The sequence below is a fragment of the Pseudorasbora parva genome, chromosome 25, assembly GCF_024679245.1.
Source record: "Pseudorasbora parva isolate DD20220531a chromosome 25, ASM2467924v1, whole genome shotgun sequence".
NCBI lineage: Eukaryota > Metazoa > Chordata > Actinopteri > Cypriniformes > Gobionidae > Pseudorasbora > Pseudorasbora parva.
Window position 1 is genome coordinate 16,224,583 of NC_090196.1, and position 26,303 is coordinate 16,250,885.

Here is a 26,303-nt window from a genome sequence, read left to right on the forward strand (position 1 = left end):
AAATTAGGAAAAAGAGTGCTCAGAGATGCAGCATACACATACAAGACTTAGCAAAGAATGACTGAAAACACAGGGCTTATAAAGGCAGTGTTAACGAGGTAATGACACACAGGTGGAAGTGATCAAACAATAATCCAGGTCCAGGCAATGGGTTATGGGAATTAAAGTTCATGATGGGAAAGCAAGGGAGATGGTAGGAGTGCCCTCTGGTGAAAATCATGGGCATTCCAGCTGGTGGATGTAACACTTGTCAGATTTGACAGAAAACACGGTTCTTCATTTTACATACAAGGGGGTGTTTCATAAATAAATAAAAAAACTTTTTTTTTTAAAACGAATAGTTTAATTTAAGAAGCAAGAATTGACGTGCGGCGCAAATATTTCTTCCAAAAAGGTCCATTTTATTATTGTCAATAGTGTAGCTTACATCTCACACAGAACTCACTTTCAAACCAAGCATCTTTCTGACAACCTGATGCCAAAATCTGTCTGGAAAATCTTTAGCACTCAAGCGAAATTCCCAATTGCATGGATTTCTATTGAAATGGGTTGAGGACAATTTGTAGAACATTGGTAAATGTCACCACACCCTAACACAGGTGGACCCAAGGAAATGTATAAATAAAAAATAAAAAAATTGTGCAATATTAAGATCCTTTAGGCACACATCTAAAATGCATGATCTCACATTTTATGAATCCCAACAGACCTGCTAAATCCCTGGTAATGTGCATTGCAGGACATGAGAGATGCAGTAGGAGTGGCTATGGATGTGTGCTGGGGTCTAAAAGAGAAGCCAGCGCACCAGCAACCATTCCTGGATGACATAAATCAACTCCCCCTCCCCTTCTTTTCCGCTCAGCCTGTGAATTTCACTACAACGTGACTTCCCTCCCACAGTTTTTACGAAACAGCTCGTGGCCTGAGCTGCCTTTGCATTCCTCCACCCAGAGGGAGAGAAAGAGAAGGAAAGAGACTGTATGTTGTACATGTATGTGCAGATCTTATGTCACAACTTGGCCATGTGCTTCAGTCTAACCAATATACATCCTTTGTAGAATTTATTACCCTCTGTAGCTTGATTTTATCACTTTCCTCATAACCTTGGGTTCGGTTTACATGGCATATGAGGACTAGCAAGCGAGGACAGTCATATGTACAACATGTGACGTTCTTCCAGAAATGAGGAGATGTCTGGGTGTTGCTGTGGGTCTACATGCAAACATACAGTACATTAAAGGCCAAAAACGTGAGGGGATGGAATTCACCCGAGACATACGTCAATGCCACTATTTACAACGACCAGTCTTTCTGGTTTCCTGTCAAATGCATACATTTCTGGCTTATATATACACACAGCTGTTGGTCAAAAACTTGGATTACACATTGAGAACAGGCACGTGGAGACACTTACAGGTTGATGCAGGCAAATAATTCATTTATATATGCAGCCTGGAGGAAACTGGCTCTTATATGGTCTTATATGGACCTCCTAATCCCACATAAACGATCACACCTGGAAAAAATGGCTGTGGTGCATTTTAAGCAATTTGCTTTGAGGTTTATCTAAATTGCTGTGAGGCATTGAAGTTCTTGATCTGAACAAATTGTGGTTTGGACTTTTGTTTGAAAAAAGTTTAAAAAAAAAGTAAAAATATGCATCTGATGCCCAGCATTTGACATTTTTCCTCTCAAAAGCTGAATTTATACAATGTGCTTTAGAATTATTACGATTTGAGCATTTCTCAACAATTCATTAGAGATTCCAGTGTAATGAAATTTCAGACATTCCTGTCTTATGTTCATAAAAAGGATGTAAGCGGCAACGACGGATTGAGACAACCTTCTGACAAAAAGAAATGCCTGACGAAGGCCGTAAGAGGCCTTAGAAAAATTAAGTATACTTCAAGTTCATTTAATGAAGTATAGTCAAAAGGGGTGGGGGTGAGACACTCTCAATCTCATGTCAATCTTGAGTACCTATAAAGTAGCATTACATACTTCATATCTCAGAAAATTCTTTAGTTTTATTATATTTATTTAAAAAAAAGATGTGCTGTACAGAGTCTTTCCGGAAAAAACAAAAACGAGCGGCTGGAGGCGTATATCATGGGCGGAGCTAAAGAATCACAAGCGTGCACATCTTTTGCGTTGAGAGCGTCTAAAATCTAAACGTGGAAAAGAAAACGTTATCCTAAATAAACCATGGAGATCAATCAGATTTAACCATACATAAATGATCCAGATCTAAAGGTTGAAATTGAACAGGAGAAGCAGCAACAATACAACAGGACGTCTCTATCAGGTATGTACTGCAACTGCATTTCGTGCAAATTTTAGAAAGTTTGTGTGTGTTTACTTGTGGTTTGATGAGGACATAATTTGGTTTATGGACCAAACGTTAATGCGATTTAATGTTAGCAGTAGCAAGCGGAATTGTTTAGACTAGTGCGCGTTTACATAGAAAAGCAATGGAACAGTATCGTATTTGAGTCGATTAGCTAACAACACTTAAGACATTTGAAGCAGTTTTACTCACCACCTGCTTCCAACATACGTCCGTGAACATTAATCACTGGAACCGCTCCATCTTTCAACATTAGACGAGCTACAAACCTGAACTGGTCTTTGTTTATAAACCATTGCCGCTGAAATGCCAGGGAACAAACAAAAACACTTCCACAACTCCGTTGCTGCTCCAGAACAACAAACTTCATCCACTGTCCCATTTACGCTGGGTTCTTTGGAAAGCTGTACAGGGTTATCTTGCCCTGACAACCAAAAACACACTTCTTTGGTGATATTGTTGATTTCGTGAAGTCCAGCTTTGACTGCAGTGTGCAGCCGGTGAGCGTTTGCCCTTTTGCTCTAGTCGCGTGCGCGCGCCCGCCCTTTCGGGAGAAGAGCCTGTACAAGGACATTCCGCCATATCTGATGTCAGACAGACCCATACACTAAAGAAACGTTCTGAAACTTGTGAGAAACTGGAAGGAGTATTTTTGACACAGAAATACTCAATCAAACGTCCAACTTTTTATTTTATTTTTTACATTGTCCATGTTTAGTATGGGAATCCAAGTCTTTAACAGTGTAAAAAAACTCAGTAGGCTATGCATAAAAACGCATTTCACCCCTTGAAATGAACAGTTGTTTCATGTTCATGGGTTAGGCATTTCATTCAGTAAAGTTAGGCAGTTTTGAGCTTATATATGCTGTGAGTGCAACAAGCTTACTCACTAGCTTAGGACTTTAAAATTCTTTTGAACTCAACACAAAACGTCAGTGAATAAAAGTCTTGAATCCAAAGTTCTTCGTTTGACTGTTTAATTATGAATCGCAAAACATAAAAAATAAAAACTTAGGATATACTTTTCTTACAAATTATATGTGCCGTTCCGTGTAGGTCAAAAGACTGTGTTGCTCCAAAGTCCAGTGGCTTCTGACTAATTTGCGGGGTTCTATTTCTTTCATGCTAAATCTAACAGCCAATCAAATTACATCATACTAGATCACTGGTCAACTGTTTACATTACAATTTCTTTGCAACACAGGTTTTCTCAGGTTTTACTAAATGAACTTAAAATAGTATTGCTTCCATATAAAATAGCTTCAACATATGCTGTTTTTAATGATGGTTGCATTGATTTACAGTTGCGTGAGCAATATTCTATCTCTTGTTTCTGCTTCTTCTTTACCTGCGTTTCGATCAGAAGATTCTGTACTCATTCAGAAGGTGTGTAATATCTCCTCCTATCATATAACAGTGAAAACATGTATAGCTGGAAAATTCAGTGAATGGGGGGAAAAGAGTAAAGTAGATTTGAAATAAATGACACTACCAGTGGAGCTATAGTCTACTCAGAAATTCAGATACTCAAAATTAGTATGTAAAACTATGTGAACAATTTATTTAATAATCAAAATAGTAAACACAACTACAAGCCAAGTATACTTAAAATCCTTAATGTGTTCATGCGACGAAAAAAATGTACAAGTCCAAAAAAAATGTCACTTGAATGTATGAGTACCACTTTGTATTCAGAATCACTTCAGGGGTGTGTTCGCGTGACCAAAACTCTGTATTTTAAACTTTAAAATAGTCCCACGTGGAAAAAACGTCTATGTCCACAAACGGAAAATGGAGACACCGGTTGCTTTCATGTCCGCTGCGGACATTAATAGACAAAACCTCGGCAAAAAAGGAGCGCGAACATGAATGAATGGAAGGACAGAGCAAGGAAGTCTTTGAGGGATGCTGAGAAGCCATATGTGAAGTGAACCGGAGAGGAGAGGAAAAATGTAGAAAAGATTCACCAAAGATTCACCAAAAGAGGTGAGTGAAAAATCGTATAAAAAGTATCTACGCAAAGTTAGCGTTTACAGTCAGAGGGGCGTGTAGGCTACTGGGCGTTGTCTACTACAGTTCATATAGCTTACTCTATTTAAAGGATCAAGTCATGAATGGGAAATTAAAGCTGAGAAAATTAGGATTCATAGGACGTTTTAAACATGTCTCTACTCCTTATAACCACGGAGAAATGAATCGAAACGCTTTAGGCGCGTTTTAAACATGTCTCTACTCCTTATAACCACGGAGAAATGAATCAAAACGCTTTAGCACATCTCTAACACCAGCCCAGCTGCGTCACGGAGACTAATGCTGCCTTAACGTGCTATCGGAAATTTGATCATTCCTTGATTCATTCCGTAATCAAGTCGTGATTACGAGATCATTGCATTCAGGTTTCAAAATGTGAGGGCGTTCATGTGCAATATGACAAAAAGTTCATATGTTTTGTAATATTGTATGCGATGTTTGTTACTTGTCAATAAATAATAAAAATTTATATAAAAAAGGTAATTATAAAAAATACATTGATTGTGTAAGCTTTATATATATATATATATATATATATATATATATATATATATATATATATATATATATATATATATATATATATATATATATATATATATATATAATCGAAGAACTAAACTAAAGCTAAACTGGTTTTCTAATAATTATTATACTTTTAAGTAGATTTCAATCAAAAGATTGAGTAGGCTACAAGTGCAGGGCAAAATATATCCAGACCCCGTCAAGTATACTTTTGCAATTTCTAAGTACATAAAAGATAGACTAAAAGTATACTTTCTTCTAGTGTTGAAGTAAATACTGCAGAAAAATAAATGTAATTTCTACATGAAAAAGTTAGTTCAAGCAAGAAAAAAAGAAAAAGTAAATTCTATGTTAGTACTCAATTCAAGCTTATAGGATTACAGCATTAATAGCAACATTATAAAATTCAGTAAAACCTACTTAATTTTTATGATACTGGTGTTCCCATCATGCAATGGGGCATTCATATTTAATAAGGTGGATTTTCTTTGTTTTCCAGCTCTATTTACACTATTTTATCATTGCTTTTGTTATTAGGTTTCGTAACTTCCCATGTTGTGACATCTGACGGGGTTTTTTTCTACAACCAACCAGAGCAACGAAGGTGAAGCGGAGCTCGTTGATAGATTAAACATTTGCCGTATCCGGTCAGCAAAACTCCGAACTCCGAATGACTTCAGTGCCGTTCTTTTCTCAGAGAAAAGCTTAACTCCAAGTCTATAGTCGCGGTCAAAGCTGATTCGAAAGACCGCCGTTCGCCAGTTTCTGTGTTTACTAGAAGCACGCAAACGGAACTCGGCCGTCGTCATTATGGCCCCGCCCACCGACTCTATACACGATGTGATTGGCCCGGCAAGAGTTAGGGGAATACAGCTCAGAACTTTATTGAGAGTTGCTAGACGACACTCTCGGGCAGATTAGATTTGCTGCCGCTAGGGTGCGTCTAGATTTCTAGACTAACATTTATACTCAAAAACGATCCAATGTTACAGTCATTGTGTCCCAAGCACTGAGGTCTCTGTGGTCAGGTGGCAGGTGCTGCATTACTTCTAGTATGTAAATATGGTTTCTACACAATATTTTATTATTTGTTTAGAGGTTTTTAAAGTAAAGCATATACTTTAAAAGATTAAAAGAAAGGTTTAATTCAGTGTTATATTGTTAGAGTAAAAATATTTCAAAGGAAAATTCACCTACACACAAAATTCATCAAAGAGGGCAACTTATTGAGAATTGTTTTGGTTTGGGGTTTTTTTCAGCTTTTTTTGTCAGAACTTTGTCAAGCATTCAAACAAGGTTGTAGATGTTGGAAACATACTGTGATATTTTTGTTAGGTATTTTCCATAAGGTTGTACAAAAAGGACACGTATAAAGACAGCAATGTTGTAAACTTGCAAACTTCAGGTATAATGATGTTAAAGATGGCAGCATATTAACTTTGTGGGGTGCATTATTCTGCTGAAAGAGGCCGCAGCCACCAGGGAATACCGTTTCCATGAAAGGGTGTACATGGTCTTCAACAATGCTTATGTAGGTGGTACCTGTCAAAGTAACATCCACATGAATGGCAGAACCCAAGGTTTCCCAGCAGGATACTGCCCAAAGCATCACACTGCCTCTGCCGGCTTGTCTTCTTCCCATAGTGCATCCTGGTGCCATGTGTTCCCCAGGAAAGCAATGCGCACACACTGGGCCACCCACATGTTGTAAAAGAAAACGTGATTTCTCAGAGCAGGCATCCTTCTTCCATTGCTCCGTGGTTGGCAGCAGTAGACAGGGGGTCATCATGGGCACCCTGACTGGTCTGCAGCTATGCAGCTCCATACCCAACAAATTGCAATGCACTGTGTATTCTTACACCTTTCTATCACAACCAGCATTAACTTCTTGAGCTTTTTTTGCTACTGTTGCCCATATGTTTGATCAGACCACATGGATCAGCCTTCGCTCCCCATGTGCATCAATGAGCCTTGGCCGCCCATGACCCTGTCACCACTGTTCCATCCTTGGACGACTTTTGATCCCCAGAAGAGCTGCAGTTTTGGAGATGCTCTGTCCCAGACGTCTAGACATCACAATTTGGCCCTTGTCAAACTCGCTCAAATCCTTACGCTTGCCCACATCAACTTTGAGGACAAAATGTTCACTTGCTGCCTAATATATCCCACCCGCTAACAGGTGCAGTAATGAAGAGATAATCAGTGTTACTCACTTCACCTGGTCATAACATCATGCCTGATTGAGAAAGCAATTTTCAGGCTCACAATCTTAACCTGGAATTCATAAGAATGTTGCAAAAGATTGCAACATATTGAAACAGCTACTTTTTGAAGGTCCTATGACATTTGCTGTCTCAATAAAAACAAACAATTTTAAAGATTTTTTTTTTTACATTTTTGTCTGCTATTACTAAAGTCTAACTCGCCTACCTCTACATAAGCATAATCTGTGTGATAACAAAAAAATGAAAACAGAACAAATAGTTCTTGTGATATGGAGCATGTTTTATGACCTCCTCAGAGAATGTGTTTGCCTATAGTAGACTTCACAGATCAAACGCTTTACAACCGTAACCTAAGCAACACAAACCCGTGTAGCTTCAGGCAAATCAAACACATTAAAGGCCCATTGCTGTCTACAGCCAATCAACACCAACCTTAAAGTTGCCCATGGGTGTTAACTAGTCTGTTTTTAGGGGAAAAAAAGGTCTACACTCTGGCAAAAACATCAACTTTTTTCTTTTTCTTTGAAAGGCTACTACAGTTTCTTGGCTTCACTTGCTGATTGCTTACACGTGATCATGCATATAAATAGTGCCTAATGTTTCAGCCTTTCTAAATCTGTTTGCTGGACTCTTGATATTATCAAACGCTAACTGGATTGCGTAAGCACTTGAAGGGTATTGGCATCCACAACAAAGAAATACCTGATTTAGGCAATCACAGCATGCTGATCGTGTTTTGCGGCTCATTTGACCTCTCAAAGTCTTATGAAATATCCCAGCCAGTGCCAATGCTTGAATTCACGAGTTCCCGGGACAAAAGTTCTATGGGTGGGTCATGAGTCACAGGCCCGGGATGATGGCCCAGGTCATGGGAATTGTTGTAAAGTATCGATTAGACCAGACGTTATCTAACCATCTCCATTTCGAACTGCACAATAACAGACTGATAAATAACTGTTTTTTTCCCCCCAGACATTTCCTTATGTAACTTGAAAAGTACAAAACATAGAGCAAAAGAAAGAGAGCGAGAGTTGGAAAGAGATACTGATAACAATGAGAGAGAGAGAAAAATTTATCCTAATATTATTTCACCCTCCAGCCTTCAATCCATTGCGGGGAACATCCTGTGGAGAACGCTGGCTGTAAAACAAGGGACTTTCTGTTAAGACTTATTACAAATTATTTTGTTTTTCTAAATTTATCTCCAACAATATTACGGACTATTTAGGGACAGAATGTGTGATTGTTCTTCATAAGGTCTTGATGATGTCCTGGGGGGGTTGAGGAAACAGTGCGTTTGTGTTTGCTGGATTACATGCACTTGAAAAAGGTCAAACCGGCACAAGAGAGGAAATTTTTTTTTCAGTAACTCCAAGCGGGCTTAATGTCAAAATGCAGGCCTTGGTGAGTTTTCATGTAGCATCTGTAATCACATACTTTCCTACTATATAGTAGGTGAAAAACAGTATGTGACAAAATTCACAGTACTCATAAAGAAAAGGCAAAAAGTTGTCAGATGCCCTACTTATTCCGATGAGATTCTGAAGTGCGCATGATGGACACTTTATATCCCTAAGTACCTACTCAAGCGATATCGGCAGCAGCCAGTAATTCTTTTTTTGTGTAACAGTATAATGGATTTGTGCGTTAGGTCTTAAAGTGACAGAAGCCTAATATACCTGCTACCAGCAGCGCGCATTTTCTGTTTTATCCGTGGCATAGCCCGTAGTTGGAAAAAGTGAGAGCAGGATAGACTCGAAGAATGCAACAGCAAATATTAATAGGGAAAGAAAAGGGTTGACATTAACATTAATATTCTAAATCAAAAGTGCAGTTTTTGCCTTTAACTTTTATTAGACTCCAGGTCTTTAATAAAGAAAAGTGCGTTTTTTCACTGAGCACATTCTTTGCAGTCCGAACACGATACACTGCAAGCTCACTCTCACATGTCTGAGGTAAATCATTAACACCATCAGTACATGTGTTTTATTGAACTAAATACATTAAAATCAGCTAAAACGAATGCACGTTACTTTTCTGATGAAGAGTGCTCCCGAGTCCATGTTTCCGACACTGTTCGTGTGAGTCGCAGCACAGTTCGGCGCGCACACACACACACACACACACACACACACACACACACACACACACACACACACACACACACACACACACACACACACACACACACACACACACACACACACACACACACACACACACACACACACACACATACACGCACACACACACACACAAGATACCGGCAGTTCAAAAGGGAAACACGCATCTCTTAAAGGGGCCGCACTATATTCCTACTCGTGGAATATGGACCTCCTCCAGGTATGGTGTGGTACCAGTGAGCTCACAGGTCCGCATGACAGCTTTTACATTACCAATTTTTCATACGAACTGTGCCCTGCTCTGAACTAACTGAGAGTGTAAAAACTCCCTTTATATTCTTAAAATGAGAGAAATCACTGCTTATTCTTAATGTTTAAGTTTAGGCTTAAGAGACATTAGCAAGTTCTTTGATAAACATCTATGACCTTTGATACATCTAGTCTTCATGCTGTATTATTGATTATTATTGAATAAGTATGGTTTCACTAATAATAAACGTACATTTGCATAAAGCATGCATATTTGTCCATACCATGTAGATTAGAGTATTAAAAACTTAATTTAATCTTAATTTAAGATACATTTACAATTGCTAAAAATGCGCGATTAAATTGTGATTAATCGCGAGTTAACTCATGACAATCATGCGATTAATCGCGATTAAATATTTTAATTGATTGACAGCCCTTATATATATATATAAATTATAAAACAGCAATATAAAAAGGCACCAATGTTCAATAAATGTATTAATTAACAGGTAAACAATTACCAAAGCAATTTAGCATCTTGGTAAAATAATATTCTCTGTGTCCGAAATATACGCACGTATCTCCTTGCAACCCATTTCGTGTTTCAAAATAGTAATCTGGAATCTGAGGGTGCAAAAAAATCTAAATATTGAGAAAATTGCCTTTAAAGTTGTCCAAATAAAGTCCTTAGCAATGCATATTAGCACTAATAAGAATATTTTATATATATTAGGAAATTTACTAAATATCTTCATGGAACATGATCATTACTTAATATCTTAATTATTTTTGGCAAAAAAAAAAAAATGTATAATTTTTACCCATACAATGGATTGTTGATTATTGCCACAAATATACCCATGACTGGTTTTGTGGCTCAGAGTCACATATATGTGTCAAAGCCGGGCAATGTCAATGACACACCTGCATACATAAAGAAGTTCTTACACTATGCTATTTTTTAAAGTGCATAGTCTAAATGTACAGGAATTATATAGTACATCATTGAAAAAAAAGAGAAATAAATTTATAAAAACAAAAATCACTTTATTAAGCAAATTCATTGTCACATCATTCTGCTAGAAAATACAGAACTTGATATGTAAACCGAAATTTGGTGTGTATATATGTGTGTGTGTGTGTGTGTGTGTGTGTGTGTGTGTGTGTGTGTGTGTGTGTGTGTGTGTGTGTGTGTGTGTGTGTGTGTGTGTGTGTGTGTGTCTTTTAGTATGGCTGAAGTGCTGTGTTGACCAATCAGCAATCAGGACTAGAACTGTTTTCTAATTTGGTTAATGAAATAAGGTTTTATAGGCTCAATAAGGCACCCAAGGCCATGCTATATTGTGAATAAAGTCCTTCTGGCGTGCTGTGCTCAACATGATATGATTCACAATATATTCAAAATATAGTACAGCCTCTCGCACATTATTGCTTAATAAAAGTCATGCTGCAAGGCTGTAAACCTGTGCTCGGTCAAATATTGTTCTTGCATAACTAGCAGGAAGTCCAAAACCCACAATGAGAATAACCAACTAGTATTCATTCCAGAACAAACCTTTGATTATGCAACCCAAACAAGCTGTGCTTTTAAGAAATAGAGCCCTTCACAGAGTTCACAAACGTTTAATAATCAAAACCTAAGATTTTGTTGAAATGTGTTGATTGGGCCACTGCCCTGGATATCAAATACTTAGTCTTTGAACTGTTTACTTGACCGGTGAGTCATTTCATACGGCCAAATGGACAAACAAATAAATGAAAAACAACCCGTGACAGCGAAGGTACAAAAAAATTGTTTAAAATGAGAATGCTGATCAAATAAAATATTAGAAAGGTTGTAAGACTGAATGTAAACAAAAAATTTGAACAAAATAGGAATTAAAACTTGACGGTGTGTCATAGAAACTTTTGAAATGATAAAATAAGGAGTTGCAAAAGAAACCCCAAGTGTAAAATCAATATCAAGAGTGAAATAAAACATAATAGTACTGGGCAATGTTGTGAACCTCAACTTGACATGAAGTCTCTAGGTAGCTTCCAGCTGTCAGGAGAAGATCAAGAACTTCTGCAGAGCTCTCCTGATCTGAGTTTTCTCCTCAGGCTTGCTGTCTGGAATCATATCCGCACTGTGTAATGCGCTCAGGTGCACTTCTGGTCTCTTGTCTCTGACCTCCTGCAGCCCTGTCTGGGTCACGTTACGGCAGAAGTCCACCCTCACCTCCTTGAGGCTGTTGCCGTGGTCCACCACAGCCTGGAGGACGGAGTCAGTCATCCGAGCGCAGTTTTCTAGACTAAGGCTGCGTAGCCTCCTGCAGCTTTGTAGCACGTTGATGACATTGTGATCCGTAATGTGCCCGCATCCAGACAGAGTCAGCGAGAGTAGATTCGGACACCTAATGAAACAAGAAGCAGAATTAGTCATGCTATATGACAGAAATAAGCAGTATTTTATCATTTTATAATAATACTTAAGAGCAACATGCAGTGCATAAATGTTTGCTTGCTATATTCCTGATTGGAATAGTGAATTATGGAATAACAAACAAGTGTCTGTTAAAGTGTTGACTTTCTGATCATTAAAAATCCCATGGCACTTCTCGTAAAGAATAGGGGTGTATCTCTGGTGTCCTGGCCAAATCCCCTCGATTGGATATTACCAAGCATGGCCTCCTAATAATCCCCATCCAATGAATTGGCTCTATCACCCTCTCTCCTCTCCACCCATCGCTGGTGTGTGGTGAGCACACTGGTGGTGGTTGAGGAGAGACCCCTGACATGAGTGTAAAGCGCTTTACGTGTACAGTAGTACATATGCAAGCGCTATATAAATGCTTCATTCATTCATTCATTCATTCATTCAGTGTCATTTCTGTGCTGATTTTTTTCCCCCAAACAGGTTTCCCAGAACACTCCCCTTGTGTGTGACTGATCAATTAAACTGATAGCTCTACCCCCAAACTCATGCTATTGGTTGATCCCGTGTTGCTATGCATGCTATTTTCAAACAAAGAATAATGTTTTAAAAGCACCACAAAGACTGAGATTCAACATACAAATAAATACTTAGATAGAAGAAAGTAATTAAAGGCACACTATGTAGTTTATCACCACTAGAGGTCACCTATTCAAAACAAAGGCATAGCTTGATGTCGCCAAGACTGAGCACGGAATCTTGAGAGATGCCGTCTTCACCTCACAGCCGGACGAATCGGGACAGGACACTACAGGATAGTGTAGGCAGAAATCTTGTTCATGGATGAGATTATTAACGTTACTGTAGTATGAAGCAGAGCAGGGCCGAGTGTTGTGGGAGCTGAACAAGGCCGTTGAAGCGATTCCTAATGAGAGACAAGTGCGACACACGGCTCGATAGCAGGAGGACTTTAATTATGCCACAGTCGCTGCTTCCGCTTCTTCCGGTCATGCGTATGTGGGGTAACGCAGCTGTTTTATCATTTTAGATACATTTGAGTGTGTTGAAAATTGTGTTAACATTACTCTGTGTGTTCGCTCAGTGACTGCTATGAGACCCTTGTTGCACACTGCAGACAGCTAGATCGATATTAGAATATTATATAAATAAAAACTGGATGTCTTGTGTTGTTAAGTGGCATGCAATTCATTTTTAAAACATATGGTATGACAGAGAAAATGCTGTACTATTGTACAATTAATTTTCTGTCTGTTCAATCAGTTGTTTCCTTGTCTAATAAAACAGAATATATAAAAGATGAGTGTTTCATTGGTTTCAAAATAAAATCAAGGTTATGGGGTTAATGCGGGTTTGATAAATACTTGGACAGTGAGTTCTGGTAAACATGGCTTATTTCTTTGGATTTAAACATTCTTGGAAACATTTGAGATAATGTAAGTCAGTTAGCCTATATAACACAGTTCTCGTGGTTTTTAGATATTTTAATCCAAAAATCTTATATATTGTGCTTTTAAAGAAAACTGTGTGACAGAACTTAAATAAATTAATAATTTGCTAAACTCATATTAGAAGCGGCAATAAAATCAAAACCATCCAAACTGGTTTTCTGTACACTCCCTTGTCATGCTATTGGTAAAACACGCACTTAGCTCCGCCCCAAAAATCATCCCATTGGTTGAGTCAGTGTTGCCATGTCATGTTTTAAAAACGCCACAGAGACAGTGTTTTGCACGAACTTACACTTGGATAGAATAATTTAACAAGAAACTTTGACAGAAGAAAGTAATATAACAACAACAAAAATACACTTACAGAATGATATTGTGTGACAGAACTTAAGAAAATTATTAATATAATTGGTTAAGATTTTATTAAAAGCACCAATAAAATCAATAGCATTTAATCAGGTTTCCATCTGCCATTGGCCCAACAAACAGATAGCCCCACCCCAAAACTCACCCCATTGGTTGAGCCAGTGTTGCCAGGTTAGGCTGGTCTGAATTCTCAATCAGCAGAGAAATCTTTTAAAAACAGTGTGTCCGAAATTGTGTACTGTTGGGTTAACACAAGTATGTTATATATGTGTATTTACACTGTAAAAAAATGTCAGGTCTCCAATTGAAAAATTTCAAGTGACTGATCACATCAAAATTTTTCAGTTGGCTGAATTGAATTTCTGTGAATTAAATTGCATCAATTTACAGACTTTCAATTTGGCCAGATGAAAAATGTATCAGTTCACAAAATTTCAATTCAGCCAACTGAAAAACATCAGTTGCGTTGCTTCACCTCCATTCATAAATCCCGTGGCCTCATGGGATAGTAAAGTGCCCATCAAATGTACACTTCAAGCAACAACCTCCCGTGATCTCTCTTGAAGCCAATACGGAAGTAATTTAAACTTGCAATTCCTCAACTGGCCACTAGGGACAGACTCCAGAAGGGAGCAGAATCTCATTGAGCCCCATGTTAAAATTCTCAACTTTACAGCAGAAAAAAACATGTTTACAGCCTGGTACAAATTGTCTATAAGGCTAATTTTGACCTTCATGACAACTGTGAGGGGGTGAATTTTTTTAAACTTTTATTTCAGATGCAGCATGTGACAGAAAACAGACTTTTTTGACAAACGGCTCAGCTTGTATTTATCAGCTCAGTATGTCTTGACACATTCATCTGGACTCAAAGAAGCTATTTTCATCAAAAAAGACAGCTTTAAGTGACTAGACAGTGAGAAATATGAGATGCATTGTATAAATGTAGTCACTGCTTGTAAGAAAAGCAGCCGCCAGAGAGTAACTGGCTGGAAAACATGCTAGTTTACTGCATTGCGAATGCTGTTTATTCCTCAGGGGGCACATTAGGTGGCAGACTATATAATAAATGAGCCATGCTGTCAAAAACTGTAACCAAGACTGTTTAGGCAGTAATTTATGCGGCCCCACCAGGCATTCGCATGGTAAGCATACCTGTAGCATAACAAAAAACATTCCCTTAAGTCAGTGTTTGCTGTATCAGCTGTTTTTGCCACATAAACACAGCTGGTGCTCTTGCAACATCGCACCAGCTGAAAGCCGAACCGTTTCCCATGCCCACACCAGTGAGCTCGGGCAGCAGGAACCCTCTGTACCGGCTTCTGGAGAGTCCCCCTTCTGTGTGTCCGTGTTTCTCCTCTGCTGCAGCCTGCTGGTGGACTCACACTGGGTCAACACTCACACACGCTCACATGGAGCGAGCTAATGGCTGTAGCTTTGAGATGTCATTCACGTTTACTGATGCAGATTATATAAACTCTTACATAATCTTACCACTTAACCACATGTGAGACCGGCACATTCCAGCCGCCTGTAAGTGTTATGAGCACTGTCCCAATAACCCTGGCCATGGGGCAGATCTCACGCCACACGTGCCATTGCTTTCATTAACACAGACGGCCATCTGTGACACAGACAGTCTGATAAAGGGATCAACAGGAGAGGAAGGATGAGAGAGGCTGACAAGAATTCGAAGCCTCTGGGATCGTTGGTTAGATGGTTATTGCTGGAGCAGCTTTCAGCCATTGTGTTTGAGCAGGAGGAGCTTCCAGAGTTGGACAGATGAAGTAAACACGCCAGATATATGAGTCGCATCATCTCTGGTTACATAAGCATGCCTTCCTCTTGTAGCTCTGCCTTTCTCTTGTGCAGATGTTTGTAAAGCACAGGCATTACCTCCAAACAGGGTTTTTTTTTTGTAAAAAAAAAAAAAAAAACTAACAAAGACTTCACTAAGTCTTATTTTACTTTGCCTCTGAGAATGAAGCTGGGTGTACCATAACTGTTTCCCCATGTGGACGCAACCACTATAGACATCCACACGTGGCAGGACGTACGTTGCTTGGTAATTTACCAGGAATTCTATTTAATGCTTTTTCTTTGAACTCAAAGAATTATCACAGTGACAGTAGTCTTTCTATAGGCTAAAGTCACTTGTGACAGTGTGGAGGGTGTGCCTAGTGCCATGGGACTGAGTCTACAGACTTCTTTTCCCTCAGGCGGCATCATGATCGGTCTGTGCCAAGAATGTCAACAAAAAAAGTCTGACACCGATGAATCAGATGAATGTGGTCAGATGCAGTTCCATTCTTTATGTTTTCATTTCTAATAGCCTGTTTGGGGAAATTGTGGTATTCGTCATGTGCAATATCCATAACAAGTTCATTCAATTCCTTGTTGTGGAGCCAAAGGTCTACAAAAGATTAAAGCCGTTGGTCATTAAAAGTGACATTGAAGAAATATTGTCATCGTCATTTTAAATGACGAATTATTTCCATCAATAATTTAAGACGGCTTATCAAAATATTAACTGTAGGAATGTAGGCCGTGTATGGTTTAAAGGACAACAACGGTGAAAAATAAACCTAATAAACACCCGATAACCGAGTAGATCGTTCTCTGGGATGCGTTTTCATGAAAATAGAATGTAAAGAGTTGTATCTCTAAAAAACAGATTAGCTTATAACACTAGTTCATGGGGCATAGAAAAGGTAGAATTAAATCGCTAGTTAGAACCACTAACAAGGCTCAAAATAGCCTCACACTAACACGGTAGCATAATGAGGGTCCCTACATGCAAACCGAAGCATTGAAAACTTTGTAAGTGTACAAACAGTTTAATAAGAAGATACTATATAAATACAGTACATTCGTGATTCGCATAATGACGGAAAAATTGGCAAAAAAATTACGTCGGATGCCCTTCCTGACACAACCCTCTCTATTTATCCGGGCTTGGGACCGGCAAAAAAGTTATACTGGCGTGTGACCTCCTGGGGCTAGATTAAATTAGATGGAGGCAGATGATTCACTGTGGCGACCCCTGAAGGGAACAGCCGAAAGAAGAAGAAGATACTATATAAATACAGTACATTATGCGTTTACAGACAGGAGCCATCTTGGAAAACAGTTTCAATGAGTCGAGCCATGAACGCTGTTAGCCATGTTTTTGTTAAAAATATTGAAAGTATGGGACACCTTGATCATTGATTGGAACATTTACTTATAGAAAAAAAAAACGGCTTGATGGAAGTGTTGAAAAAAGTGTGTGTGTGTGGTGCCTTAGAAGTCAGTTTTCTATACATATACATGCACTAACATTTGTATAGAATTTATGTACAAATGGCTTATTTTGTTTACATTTTAAGTATTTTTATGATAAAAATGCAATACCCCACCCATTGGTATCTCTATGGTATTTGGTACGGGGGCCCAGCAAGATGGTTTGTACCCAGGGCACAAAATTTGGTGCTATGCCGCTGCATCAAAGGATTAAAGTTAATCCGGAGGTACGACCTGCCCCGTGATTATTACTCTAGCAGTCATCATCTTCAAACCGCACTGTAAGTAAAAACTGCCTGGGACAAACGCTGTCAAGATGAGATGCTATGTCTGTGTCATTATGCTAACATTATGTGTTGTTACGAAATAAAACGTTTTAGACCTCAGAAAAATGCGCTACGCCTCTCCTTAAAATTTGAACACATTTTTTCAATGAGTGGAAGCACACCGGCGGCGACATTCGGCGCCTGTCCGTGGCGATTCAGGAAGTTGTTTAAAATCCTGCCACGCCACAGAGCACCATTTCAAGGTTTTATATTAAATGTATATTATATTTTCCTTCAAATCGTCAATGTACATACTGATTTCACCCTAGCTACAAGATACACCAATCGTGCAGCTCTTCTGTCAGAAGTTGATTCAAAACTGAGCTTGCGCGTATATAATGTGCAAGTCCGGTGTGAGATAAATGTGACACTGAGCTTCGATCCGGTGTGCGACCCTCTTAAATGTTAGCGTGGTGTATGCTCTTCCGTGGTGGAGGTGCGTGCTGTATTTTACTATACATTACCGAATATTACTGATATTACTATTATGCCGTATATATTTTATATATTACTGTCTATGCATATATTACGGTCTATGATCACATCACAGAAGGACATACATGGGTCGTTTACATGGTGGAATATTTCATTTGATTGGTTCATGGAAAGGTTTATCCATTCTCAGGCTAATTACAATTTCGGTTTGGGCATTTTTATTCCGATTGGGGTGTTTATATGCATTTTAATTTGGATTGGACTTTTAAACAGATTACAGTGCTCCATGGAAACATATACTGAAACGCCGACTTAGCAAATCTGTATGTGACCGACTGAGCAATTCCCTTAATAATGGATCGCAATGTCCTGCAGACCAGTTTCCTTGTATGTACAGTGAAAAACTGTAAATACATACATACATAAATACATATACAACTGAGGCTATATACTTCTTCCTGAAGCACTTTTGAATTTATTTCCTCAGCATACTTGCTCATATTGTTGATTGTTATGGCCAATTTTTGAACAGTGAAAATAATAATAATGATAAAGAGTTTTTTTAACTTTAATGTCCATAATGCTAATAATTAATTGATTCATTTGAATTTAAATATTGAGTATACTTTCACAGCAAAAATTATGTATGTGATTCATTTAGATTAATCACAAAGTATGTAATTAATTCGATTTTTTTTATCGATTGACAGCCCTAATTAAAATATATTATCCTTAACCATTGTCATATTCTTTTACTATCTAAGTAAAAATATCTTTTTTTAATTATAGATGTTTTTCACTAGAAACCTGGACAGGTGTTTTTTTATTTTTTATTTATGTATGCATTTTTGGCCATGAACATTTCTGAATTCAGTTTTAACTTTTGGTGGATGGCAACAGTTATTTGCACTAGGTTTTCAAGAAAGAGAAAGAAAGCAGGGTTTTAATGGATGAATAAAACTATATCCCTACATAATAACGCCATCTGAGACTGAGACTCTTCCCTAGGCCCTAAAATTTCCTGCAGCTGAAATATATTGCCACAATGGCGTCAGTCAGTGTGTGTGTCTTTGTAGGAAAGTGAGTGAGACGCACACACAATCCACAGTGAATGTGACGCACATGTGCATTCCACCCTCATCAACAAAGAACTGATTGTAGGCTCCACCTGCCAATGCAAATCTTGAGAGGAAAGCTCAGAAGGGAGGGACTTCTTTCTACTTCTCTCCAATTTCATCATGTGTTGCTCCAGTTTTCTCTGGTCAAGGAACAACCATCATTATGCTGATGAACCCTTTTTTAACCCTAATCAATCCTCTCAAGAACCCTCCAAAACCATCTCAAGTTGTGTTGGATATTTGGATAATTCTGTTTCCTGGTGTCATAAGAGAACCTTAGCATGATCTAGTTCTTGTGTTTTAATTCTTTTGAAAGACCAGAAACTAACATGATGATCTGAAGAACATATAAAGAACATCAAGAACTTAATTATTAAGAAGTAACCATACAGTATATCCAACTCAAAAACCTTACTGATATCATGTCAAGATGTAGCCATATTTATACTTGTTTTTCATTCTTAAAAAAAGTTTCAAATTGGTCCCATAAATGCTACAAACATTTCATATTTTAGCTCTTGAGGAAACAATCTACACTCACCTAAAGGATTATTACTCACCTGCATCAATTTCTCATTAATTCAATTATCTAATCAAACAATCACATGGCAGTTGCTTCAATGCATTTAGGGATGTGGTCCTTGTCAAGACGATCTCCTGAACTCCAAACTGAATGTCAGAATGGGAAAGAAAGGTGATTCAAGCAATTTTGAGCGTGGCATGGTTGTTGGTGCCAGACGGGCCAGTCTGAGTATTTCACAATCTGCTCAGTTACTGGGATTTTCACGCACAACCATTTATAGGGTTTGCAAAAAATTGTTTGGAAAGGGGAAAAACATCCAGTATGCGGCAGTCCTTTGGGCGAAAATGCCTTGTTGATGCTAGAGGTCAGAGGAGAATGGGCCGACTGATTTAAGCTGATAGAAGAGCAACTTTGACTGAAATAACCACTCGTTACAACCGAGGCATGCAGCAAAGCATTTGTGAAGCCACAACACGCACAACCTTGAGGCGGATGGGCTACAACAGCAGAAGACCCCACCGGGTACCACTCATCTCCACTACAAATAGGAAAAAGAGGCTACAATTTGCACAAGCTCACCAAAAGTGGACAGTTGAAGACTGGAAAACTGTTGCCTGGTCTGATGAGTCTCGATTTCTGTTGAGACATTCAGATGGTAGAGTCAGAATTTGGCGTAAACAAAATGAGAACATGGATCCATCATGCCTTGTTACCACTGTGCAGGCTGGTGGTGGTGGTGAAATGATGTGAGGCATGTTTTCTTGGCACACTTTAGGCCCCTTAGTGCCAATGGGCATCGTTTAAATGCCACGGCCTATCTGAGCATTGTTTCTGACCATGTCCATCCCTTTATGACCACCATGTACCCATCCTCTGATGGCTACTTCCAGCAGGATAATGCACCATTTCACAAAGCTCAAATAATTTCAAATTGGTTTCTTGAACATGACAAAGAGTTCACTGTACTAAAATGGCCCCCAGTCACCAGATCTCAACCCAATAGAGCATCTTTGGGATGTGGTGGAACGGGAGCTTCGTGCCCTGGATGTGCATCCCACAAATCTCCATCAACTGCAAGATGCTATCCTATCAATATGGGCCAACATTTCTAAAGAATACTTTCAGCACCTTGTTGAATCAATGCCATGTAGAATTAAGGCAGTTCTGAAGGCGAAAGGAGGTCAAACACAGTATTAGTATGGTGTTCCTAATAATCCTTTAGGTAAGTGTATGTACTGGTACCTTGGTCATCCAAGCTTTATAATGGCAGTGACTGGGGGTCGAGATTTTGAGGCCAGAAAAAGTTAATCCATCCATCATAAAAGATACCCACACGGCTCCAGGAGGTTGATAAAGGCCTTCTGAAGCGAGGCAAGGCATTTTTAAAGAAAAAGATCCATATAGATATAACTTTATAAACTTTAATCACTGGCTTCCGGTAAAACATTATGCAAAGTCTTGATCCAAACAAAAAGGGAACTCTGAGCCATTGCATGACGCACTGATGGACACAGAAACAGAGGATAGAGCAAAACATTGCTCACGACTTAGAGTCTAAAATGAGAATTTTTAAAGAGGAGGAGATTGAGTTTGTTGCCCAGCCCTATTTGTTTGAACCACGAGATGCATCTTTTCTCACCTAAGTTTACTGAAAAGCCTTTCTCTCATGAACGAGCGTACAACAGTAGAGGGAAGTTAGATATATTTCTCTTACACAAACCCATTGATTTGCTTTAGAAGGACTTTAACCCCCGGAGTCATGTGGAGTACTTTTATGATGAATGGATCCACTTTTTTGGCCTTCAAAATCTCAACCCCCATTTATTGCCATTATAAATCTTGGAAGATTCAGGACGTTTTTTAATATAACTCCAATTGTAATTTGTCTGAAAGAAGAAAGTCAATCACCTATGGTGGCTTGATGGTGAGTAAATCATGGGCTAATTTTCATTTTTGGGTGAATTATCCTTTCAAAGAACCAAGAAACCAATATGCACTGACCTATAAATGTAGCATAAATATATAAATTATTACAAATAATTTTTAATGTTGACATGAAATCAAAATTGACACCATTTACTTTGCTAGCTCACATTACTAGCATTGTGGTGAACAATTACCCAGTGCAAGGTAATACACAGAAAAAAATTTTCCACTCTGGAATGGATTTCCCTCTCTGATGAGGTCATTTTGACAGCTTAGGTTAAATATCCATAACCACTCTCTTCTAACCGTCAATCTGCTCTGAGCGAGGGATAGAGAGGATATGTGCTAAAATAAAACCCCACCCTCTATTCAATATTCTGTTTCCCTTGGAAATATGTCACAACACTGAAGTTGTTTGCAACTTCCGGTTCACACAGGCTTTAACCTCCACAAAAAAAACCTGCAAAGACCACCTTCATTTGACTTAATTGTTATTTAGAAATTAAAAATTCTTGGGGCCAGATTTATTGACAGCTTGCACCAGCTCAAACCCTCTTTTGCCATTATAAAAAACTACTGTCAGGATTTACTAAAAACAGTAATTTATTACCGCTGAAAGAGCATGGAAAAGGGTTCTTTTTGCAGCTGACTTTATTGCTTATTTATTTAGTAGTTTCCCTTTCAAGTGCAAATTTCATGGGATGAGAGTATTTAAATAAATCATGTTAGGTGATTTACAAAGGTTTGCGCTAGTCAATTTGTGCCATAATTTACAATCTAAAGAAAGCACGTCTTAAAACAGACGTTAAAGATTGCGTTTGGTCATTACGGAAATGATCCTTTTCCACTCCCATCTGTGTGTTTATAGAATTGTGCTCTCACACTAATTTGCCCTGTTTAGTAAATCTGGCTCTTGATGTTTCGTAACACATTCGTACACATTTCGTAACACATTTGTCAAGTTTTGGCCGTTATCTGAGGGCAATGCAGAGAATTACTTAAGAACCTTTTTTCAAGAGTGTTCTGCCAAATCACACAGTTTCTTTTTTCCCTCGTAAGTGAGTTTACAGTGCAAAACAGCAGCGGGAGAAACCGCAGAGCTCCATCATGTCTCCCGTTATTATTGGCTGCCTGGAAGAGGCTGCACAGATCTGCCCTTAAAACTCCAGAGGGTAATTCAGCTGTGCACTGCATGCTACACCGCAGACCTCATGTCATTCGATACTTGTAGGCAAACTACATTCCCAGCCTCAGCACGCTTCCAACACAAGCCGCATCTATCGAAGGAAGACCGTGATGACGTGCATGCTTAAAGCCAAAATGTGTTTCTGATGAACTTTTGAGGAATGAATGTTTGAGACACATTAGTCAGGCACTGGCGGAGTTAAATGGCTACAGGAGGAACATTCATGCTGAAGTCATTTTAGGCTTCCCACCATTGATGTCTGTTCCTTAAAAAACATCACGCTACGTCCTAATGTATCTGTGTTCCTCAAAAACAGTTGTTTCTGAACGTTCTGTGCTCAGGTAATTCTTTTGATTACATAAGAACCTGGTTAAATGAGTAAATTGCTGCAACACAAGAATGTGGGTGAATGAATGGCCAGTGTTGAATTCTATTCTTCCATTCATTGAGTGACAGTCGCACAGCTCCCTGTTGAACGAGAGGGTCTGTAGCTGTGGAGTGATGGGCCAGTTGTTGCAGGCAATGCGTGAAATTTACCAGTTGGTGTCTTATCTTCCATTTGCAATCTTTTGTATAGAGATATAATGGATTTATTTAACAATCAAAAGCACATATGTACCTTCCTAAACCAGACTAATTCATAAACATTGAGTTGTGCTTGGATCACTGTCGCTGTTTGGATTTAAATAGGCAAATGCTTAAGAGTCTATGATTGGATCTATGATCATGTTATATGTTTGGCAACAGTTCCTATAAACCCAATTGATGGAGTGAGTAGCTTTTCATTTCTTAAACAACCACGTAGGAAGACACATCATGGCCGTATTCCAGCATGACAATGTCAAGATTCATTAGCCTCGGAAAGTGAAAGAATGTTTCGAACCAGAGTCCAGAGCTTAAATTCATTGAAAGCCTTTGAGATGTGCTGGAGGAGACTTCACAGAGTGCTGGACTCTTGCATTGCCAATACAAGATCTTGACGTCTTGATGGAAATAAATGTTGTGATGGTATTTCCATCAAGAGGTGCATCAATTATTGGTCAAGATCTTGTATTGACAATGCAAGAGTTAAGCACTCTGTAAAGTCTCCTTCAGCACACAAAACTGATTTTTTTTTTTTTATTTAGCACTGTCTTGAATAAGATATTACATAGAATGTTAACATATAGTCCACAAGACAAAACAACTGAATTTATAAAAATGTCCCCTTTCAAAAGTTGATTACCGTTGATTCTTAATGTGTCATTACCTGTATGATCCACATATCAGATTTCACACGTCATGACTATGAAACAAAAATCTAATGTGATTTGGTGTCTTTGACGTACAACCTAGGTCAACACATCATGCACCAAGTTTGAATTAATGCAAGCACAAAAGTGATTCAAGCGCTACGGCGAAAACGTCTAAAATGTTGGTCTGTTCGACACAAATTTATCATATTACTTTTGTATGGACATTTCTGTTAATAATATTGTTGTTTGTGTACTATTTGGAGCTTGACAGCCACTGGATAAAGCTGTTGGCAAGGGGACAAAGCTGTGTAAATGTTCTTCTTGAAAGGTTTGGAACGACACATGAGTGAGTAAACGATAACGGAAACTTAATTTTGGAGTCATTGCTTTTCTTTAACCAATGAAAGTGGATGTAGGTTTCATTAAAGTTACTCCATCTTTCTAAATATATCAGGGTAGAACATCTGCCTGTCCAAGATCAAGCCAATGATTAGATGAATGTTGATGCCAAGACAAACAGAAACACTCACATGTGGCAGACACGCTCCAGGAAGTCACTGACGAGTCTCTCGTGTTTTCTGCAGAGGTCCCTCTGGAACGTTGTCTTCATCCAGTCCTCAATGTTGCACACTTTGACCCTGCTCGAGTGCCAGCATACAGCCAGGTATCTTAGCGAAGAGCCCAGTACAAAGTTGTCCCTCCTTAGCTCGCATGGAGATCTGAAGTGAAGCAGCGTCCACAGTTGCGGGTCCAGGAAGACCTGTCTTAGTCGTACGCAAGTCAATGACAGACTGCGGCGACTGTCCTTGTCTAGGTAAGAAAATAGGTGTAGCAAACACTCCTGATCTAGTTCTGTGAGATGCATAGCAAGACTGGAGGCGCTAACAGGCCTGCTGACAACCACAAAGCAACAAAGAGACAGCGGCGAGTCTCGTGTGGCCTGGATTTGTGATTCTCCCCCAGACTGTAATCTCACTGAGGCCTTGCACATATAAGGTCGTAAGGAATGGGGTTATTTTGGGAGGACCGCTGCAGGCACGGTCAAAAATGGAAATGTGTGAGGCACATGGACTCTCCCGGTCCATCTGTCTCCGACGCCTGGACAGGAGGCAGTGTGAGGGACGTTTAGAGTGTGACAGTTTCTGTTTATCACTTGCAAGAGTCTTCACTCAACGGCTTGCATCTTGGGGGATGGGGAAGGGTGAGACACTCTTCCACACTGAGACCACATTTACACCTGCTTTTGCTTGCACTTATTTTATTTTTATTTTTTTGCTTGGTCACAAAGACGACATCACATTGAATGATGTACTAAAAACAGAAACGTTTTTCCTTCGCGTTCTTCACATTGACGACAATCTTTTCAAACCGATCCCCGTTCACACGGATCCACTATTAAAAACTCTGTATTATACATGCAAAGCTAGTAGTCGGCGATGTCCTTTTGTAAAGGAAAACTATGCAACTATACACTGTGAATGCATAATACGCATACACATGACATTACCGTTTTCACAAATTCCCATTTTTGTAGTTTACATGGAGACGATCATTTACAAAAACTTGCGGAATCCCGTTTTTAAATGTTTGCCTTTTCAGGCCTCCAAGATGCCATTGTCATGTAAATGAACGGCTAAACGCATAAAAAGTTTTCCGTTTGGAGTTGAAAACGGTGTCATGTAAACAGCCCCTTTGATTTGCTTGGTTTGTTTGATACGGACAAAAAAATACAAATGTAGTCCCGGTCCGCTTAGCATTCACATTTGCATTTTAACATCAAACCTAAAGATAGCAAATATAAAGGCATAGGGATATTTTCACAACCTGATTGGTCTGCTTTTATGATGTATATTTTGTGACGGAACTTACTGAACATCCAAAACAATGCTGTGGTCTGGGCTAAATGCACTCGCTGTATGTGTGTAGCCTATATACAGTATTTTGACCAGCTGAGAACTCGTAAAGAGCCAAAACAGCGGTAGGAATCCTTCCATCACACACACACAAACAATCTGCTGAGAGAAAACATGATTCTGATGCTTGTAACAACATCGTGACTATGACGGTGACTATAAAAAACAGGTTTGCTTGTGTATTTTGTCTTTGTTAGGGTCACATCTTGTGACATCAAGTCTCGTTTTTGGTTCGTTTACATGTCTTTGGTCCGTGCTCCGTTCACATTTAATTTGAACCACACCAGAGTTCGTTTGGAAGCAGACCGAGACCCACCTTTTTAGTGATCTCGGCCCACTTGTTTGGTGCACGTCAGGGTTCAAATGGCAGCGTTCACACTTATTCAAATGGACCGCACTAACAGAGCAATCGCAGCATCGCACCAGGGTTCATTTTACTTTAATTGAATTTGTGAAAGACATCCTTAAAGTGGTCAAAAAAAGACATTTGCCATTTACACCTGGTAGAAATTGCATCTCAAATGATTCTCCTCTGAGCACTTATACCCGAATTTAGAGAGGAAGGTCTCTGAATTCATGAAAGCATACACATTACAAAATGTGCAACA

The 26,303-nt window shown here is 38.9% G+C and overlaps 1 protein-coding gene across 1 annotated transcript; it reads right to left on the minus strand.

The window, feature by feature from the left end:
• Positions 1 to 11,110: 11,110 nt before the first annotated feature.
• fbxl22 (F-box and leucine-rich repeat protein 22) lies at positions 11,111 to 25,290 on the minus strand. Its single transcript, XM_067436413.1, has 2 exons — positions 24,313 to 25,290; positions 11,111 to 11,896 (listed from the first exon to the last, which is right to left on the minus strand). The coding sequence occupies exons 1-2, from the start codon at positions 24,771 to 24,773 to the stop codon at positions 11,548 to 11,550; spliced, it is 810 nt and encodes a 269-aa protein (XP_067292514.1). The 5' UTR covers positions 24,774 to 25,290; the 3' UTR covers positions 11,111 to 11,547.
• Between the last annotated feature and the right edge of the window lie 1,013 nt (positions 25,291 to 26,303).

Excerpts from the sequence above, each read along its gene's own strand:
- fbxl22 (XM_067436413.1), bottom strand. The coding sequence starts at position 24,773 with ATGTGCAAGGCCTCAGTGAGATTACAGTCTGGGGGAGAATCACAAATC. Across the intron at positions 11,897-24,312 it reads CTGGAGCGTGTCTGCCACAT|GTGTCCGAATCTACTCTCGC; the intron begins GTGAGTGTTTCT and ends TTGTTTCATTAG.